Source organism: Corvus brachyrhynchos, unplaced genomic scaffold, assembly GCF_000691975.1.
Source record: "Corvus brachyrhynchos isolate BGI_N302 unplaced genomic scaffold, ASM69197v1 scaffold19, whole genome shotgun sequence".
Taxonomy (NCBI): Eukaryota; Metazoa; Chordata; class Aves; order Passeriformes; family Corvidae; genus Corvus; species Corvus brachyrhynchos.
This window is the reverse complement of record NW_008246061.1, coordinates 2,276,616-2,280,438: the sequence shown is the minus strand read 5'-3', so window position 1 is coordinate 2,280,438 and position 3,823 is coordinate 2,276,616. Positions and strand designations below refer to the sequence as shown.

At 64.7% G+C, this 3,823-nt stretch overlaps 2 protein-coding genes across 2 annotated transcripts in view; one reads left to right on the top strand and one right to left on the bottom strand.

Moving 5' to 3' along the window:
* The window catches only part of RNF215 (ring finger protein 215), a 13,886-nt gene that overhangs the window by 571 nt on the left and 9,492 nt on the right, over positions 1-3,823 (top strand). The window lies entirely within an intron of this gene.
* SEC14L2 (SEC14 like lipid binding 2) lies at positions 561-3,629 on the bottom strand. The gene is made up of 11 exons (XM_017746498.1): positions 3,523-3,629; positions 3,395-3,438; positions 3,177-3,236; positions 2,887-3,075; positions 2,116-2,211; positions 1,831-1,891; positions 1,674-1,757; positions 1,445-1,551; positions 1,230-1,369; positions 976-1,145; positions 561-877 (listed from the first exon to the last, which is right to left on the bottom strand). Exons 2-11 carry the CDS (start codon positions 3,404-3,406, stop codon positions 747-749), a joined length of 1,050 nt encoding a protein of 349 aa, XP_017601987.1. The 5' UTR covers positions 3,407-3,438; positions 3,523-3,629; the 3' UTR covers positions 561-746.

Below are 3,823 nucleotides of genomic sequence, written 5' to 3'. Positions count from 1 at the left end.
GTTACGGGTCTGAGGGACAGTTAGCAGGCTGAGGGGACAGTTGTGGGGCTGAAGGGCAGTTACGGGTCTGAGGGACACTTAGCAGGCTGAGGGGACAGTTGTGGGGCTGAAGGGCAGTTACGGGTCTGAGGGACACTTAGCAGGCTGAGGGGACAGTTGTGGGGCTGAGCGGTAGTTACGGGTCTGAGGGACAGTTAGCAGGCTGAGGGGACAGTTGTGGGGCTGAGCGGTAGTTACGGGTCTGAGGGACAGTTAGCAGGCTGAGGGGACAGTTGTGGGGCTGAGCGGTAGTTACGGGTCTGAGGGACAGTTAGCAGGCTGACGGGACAATTGTGGGGCTGAGGGGTGGTTACGGGTCTGAGGGACAGTTAGCAGGCTGAGGGGACAATTGGGGGGCTGAAGGGCAGTTACGGGTCTGAGGGGGCAGTTGTGGGGCTGAGGGGGCAGTGATGTGCCTGGGAGCAGCTGGGGCGGTCATGGAAATAGGGGGCGGTTATGGGGCTGAGGGGACAGCAGGGGCAATTCTGGCTCTGGGGAGCCACAAACCGGACCAGACCCCCCTCAGTCCATCCCTTTACTCGCCACCCCAGGCAGCAGCAGCGGTGGGCACAGGACCCACATAAGGCACAGAGTTTGGGGGGGCTGTGGGCGCTCGGCCCCGTCCGGCCCCGCTCGGCCCCCGTCTCAGTCCGGCAGCTCCATCCTCCTGCGGGGCCATCCTGGGGGCGCGGTGCAGCCCGGGGGGCTCAGGGGCTGTGGTTGGGGGACTCCTCCTGGATCTGCTGGGCGGAGGCGGTGTCGGGCAGCAGCACCTCCACGCTGTAGCTCACCTTCTTGGAGTGGAGGAAGCTGTAGGTGTTGTCGAAGCGCAGGACGTCTGCGGGGGGACAGGCGTGTCAGGGACACGGCGGGGCCAGGGACAGGGGGAACGGCCCGGGGGGCCCCCCAGCGCCCCGGGGAGGGCTCGGCACTCACAGATGCCGGGCGTGGAGCAGGTGAGGGAGCCGTCCTCGGGCACCATGTGTGCGTTGTAGCGCTGGTTGGGGAGCACCTCGGTCATGTCGCCCGCCCGCTGCCGCTCCCCGACTTTGGTCTTCAGGTACACCCCGAAGCCGATGTCAGCGCCCTCGGAGCGGAACTGCCACCTGCAGGGCACAGGGGAGCTGCTGCGGCGGGGCGGGGACACTGCGGGAGGCACCCGCTCCCCGCGGCGCGGAGCCGCCGCTCACCTGAGCACGCAGCCGGGGAAGAGGATCTCGTACTCGACCTGGTGGGACGAGCCCCGGTTGACCACGACCGAATGTTCGTACTTCCGCGCCAGCTGGTCCCGCACGTAGTAATGCTGGGGCACGTCCCCGCCGTAGTTGATCTGTAAGGGATGGAGGATGTGGGGGTGGGGGAACTGCCCAGATCCCCTAAAGAACCCAGCGGGGGCTCTTCCTACCTTGCTGGAGCACTTGGGGTCCCCATCAGGGTCCACCAGCGTCCCCCCGTACTCCACCGGGATCTGCGCGGGGTCGATGTACTTCTGCAGGACCTCCTTCCAGTTGGCTGGGGGGAGGACAGTGAGTTTGGGGGGGCTGTGAGTTGGGGTATCCCCCCTGGGTGGGGTGACAGCAGAGGGGGGATGTGTCACCCCAATTTGGGATGGTCCGGGGAGGGTCAGGACTCACATCCCAGCACCACGACCTTCTTGCGCGTGTCCTCGCTCAGGAAGTGCTTGACCAGGTTGTAGGCCACGGGGAAGAGCTTAGGGGCTGGGGGTAGTGGGAGGCATTAGGGGGTGTCAGCACCCAGATAAGGGGAGCAGGACCCCAGGGCCGAACTCACCCTTCACAATAAAGAGGCGCTTGAGCGACTCAGGGTAATTCTCCTCAAACATGGACAGGATCTGCAGGATGGGGGAGCTTAGGTCACCCATCCCAGGCACCCACCAGGACCCCACCCCAGAACACAAACATGGACAGGATCTGCAGGATGGGGGAGCTCAGGTCACCCATCCCAGGCACCCACCTGCGGGGTGCAGGGCACTGCAGGGACCTGCTCCTGCATCATCCCAGGGATCAGCCCAGATCCCTGTGGTCCAGCAGGAAGGGGGTGGGCAGGAACCCTCACCTCCCCATACGTGTCCACAGCTGGCTTCCACAGGTGCTTCAGGCCCAGGCCTTCACAGTCATACACCATCATCACCATCTCAATCTTCTTGCCCAGCTGGGACAGGAGGATGGGGGGGATCAGGCAGGACCCACGGGGAGGTCCAGGGATGGGGTGGTCCCGGCTGGCCCCCCCAGCCACAGCCTCCTCCCAGGCAGTGGCGTGGGGAGAAGGGGCGTCGTGGGAGCTGGGACAGGGACACGGGCTGAGGGACAGTGGGGACATGGACTGGTGGGGATGGACAGGATGCAGACTTGCGGGGTGGGAGGATGAACCAGAGATGGACATATGGGGTTGGCAGGGACATGGTCTGTGGTGGGGTGGACAGGACATGGACTTGTGGGGCTGAGGGAGAGGGACTGGACATGGACCTGTAGGGCTGGCGAGTGAGGACATTGGCTGGGAGAGATGAACCAGAGATGGACATATGGGGCTGGGCAGGACATGGGCTGGCAGGGACACAGGCCGAGAGGGAGGGACAGGACACGGACCTATGCGATATATAGGGCTGTCAAGGACATTGTCTGGTAGGGATGGACCAGAGATGGACGTATGGGGCTGGGGAGGACACTGAGTTGTGGGAATGGACATGGACTTATGGGGCTGGCAGGGATCTACAGGGCTGGGGAAGATGATGACTGGTAGGGGCAGACCAGATGTGGACACACGGAGCTGGCAGGAACATGGTCCCACAGGTCTGTTGGGGCCAGCGGGGTGTGGGCAGGTTCGCACCTTTTTACTCTGCTGGTCACACTCATGCCGGAGTACTTCACAATCCCGGAACTTGTTCTTGAGCAGGTCCTGCTTGGAGGCGGAGAACAGCAGCCCCTTGGCGTCCAGCGGCCCGACGATCTCGTACCACACCGGGCTGCCCTCCCGGTCGTAGCCGCACATCCCGCCGGACATGTACTTCCGGATCACCTGCAGGAGCACGGGGGGCTCAGGGCACCTCACACACACCCTGGGGGACTCAGGGGGACGATCCCCTCCAGGGCCACCCTCGGGAGGCCAGGGACAATCACCTCAGGTGGCTCCCAGGTGATGATGTTGTCGGCATCCATGTACTTGCGGACCTCGATGTGCTGCAGGGGGGGCAGAGCGGGCCAGGGTGAGATTTGGGACCAGGTGAACCCCATGGGCAGGTCAGCCTTGCTGGGGCTGGTGGCCCAGGGCACAGGGTCCCACGCCAGGTATGTCCCAGCACAGCGGGGTCCCCACAAAAGCAGGGTGCCCCTCTCACCTTGCGGAGCATCGCCTCCGCCTTGGGCAGGTCGAAGCTGCGCGCTGAAAGACAGCAGAGAGCTCAGCCCCCCGCCAGCCCCCCGGGGGGCTCCCACCCCACCAGGGCTGTCCCCACTTCGGGGTTACCTCGGAGCCATTTCAGGAGGAAATAGTCGTCCTGGGAGGGCAGGGAGGGCAGCACGTCCTGCAGCTTCTCCCGGAACTGCGGGGACAAGAGGGACGGTTGGTGAAGGGATCCCTGATCCTCCCCAAAAACCCCAGGGCTGGAGGTTTGTCCCTTCCTTGTCCCCACAAAACACGCCAACCAGGACTGACCGGGTGAAGGGTCACCCTGTGCCCTGTCCCTGCCCCATATGCAGCCGGGATCAGCGGTCACCTGGCAGGGGACCGTCCCCAGGCTGGCTGGCCTGCGCTGGGTGGCCCCCCG

What these genes read in the sequence shown, in the direction of transcription:
- SEC14L2 (XM_017746498.1), bottom strand. An exon ending in TCACCTGGGAGCCACCTGAG is followed by an intron (nt 3,076 to 3,176) that starts GTGATTGTCCCT and finishes GTGCTCCTGCAG; the next exon opens with GTGATCCGGAAGTACATGTC. An exon ending in CTGTGGACACGTATGGGGAG is followed by an intron (nt 1,892 to 2,115) that starts GTGAGGGTTCCT and finishes CCCATCCTGCAG; the next exon opens with ATCCTGTCCATGTTTGAGGA.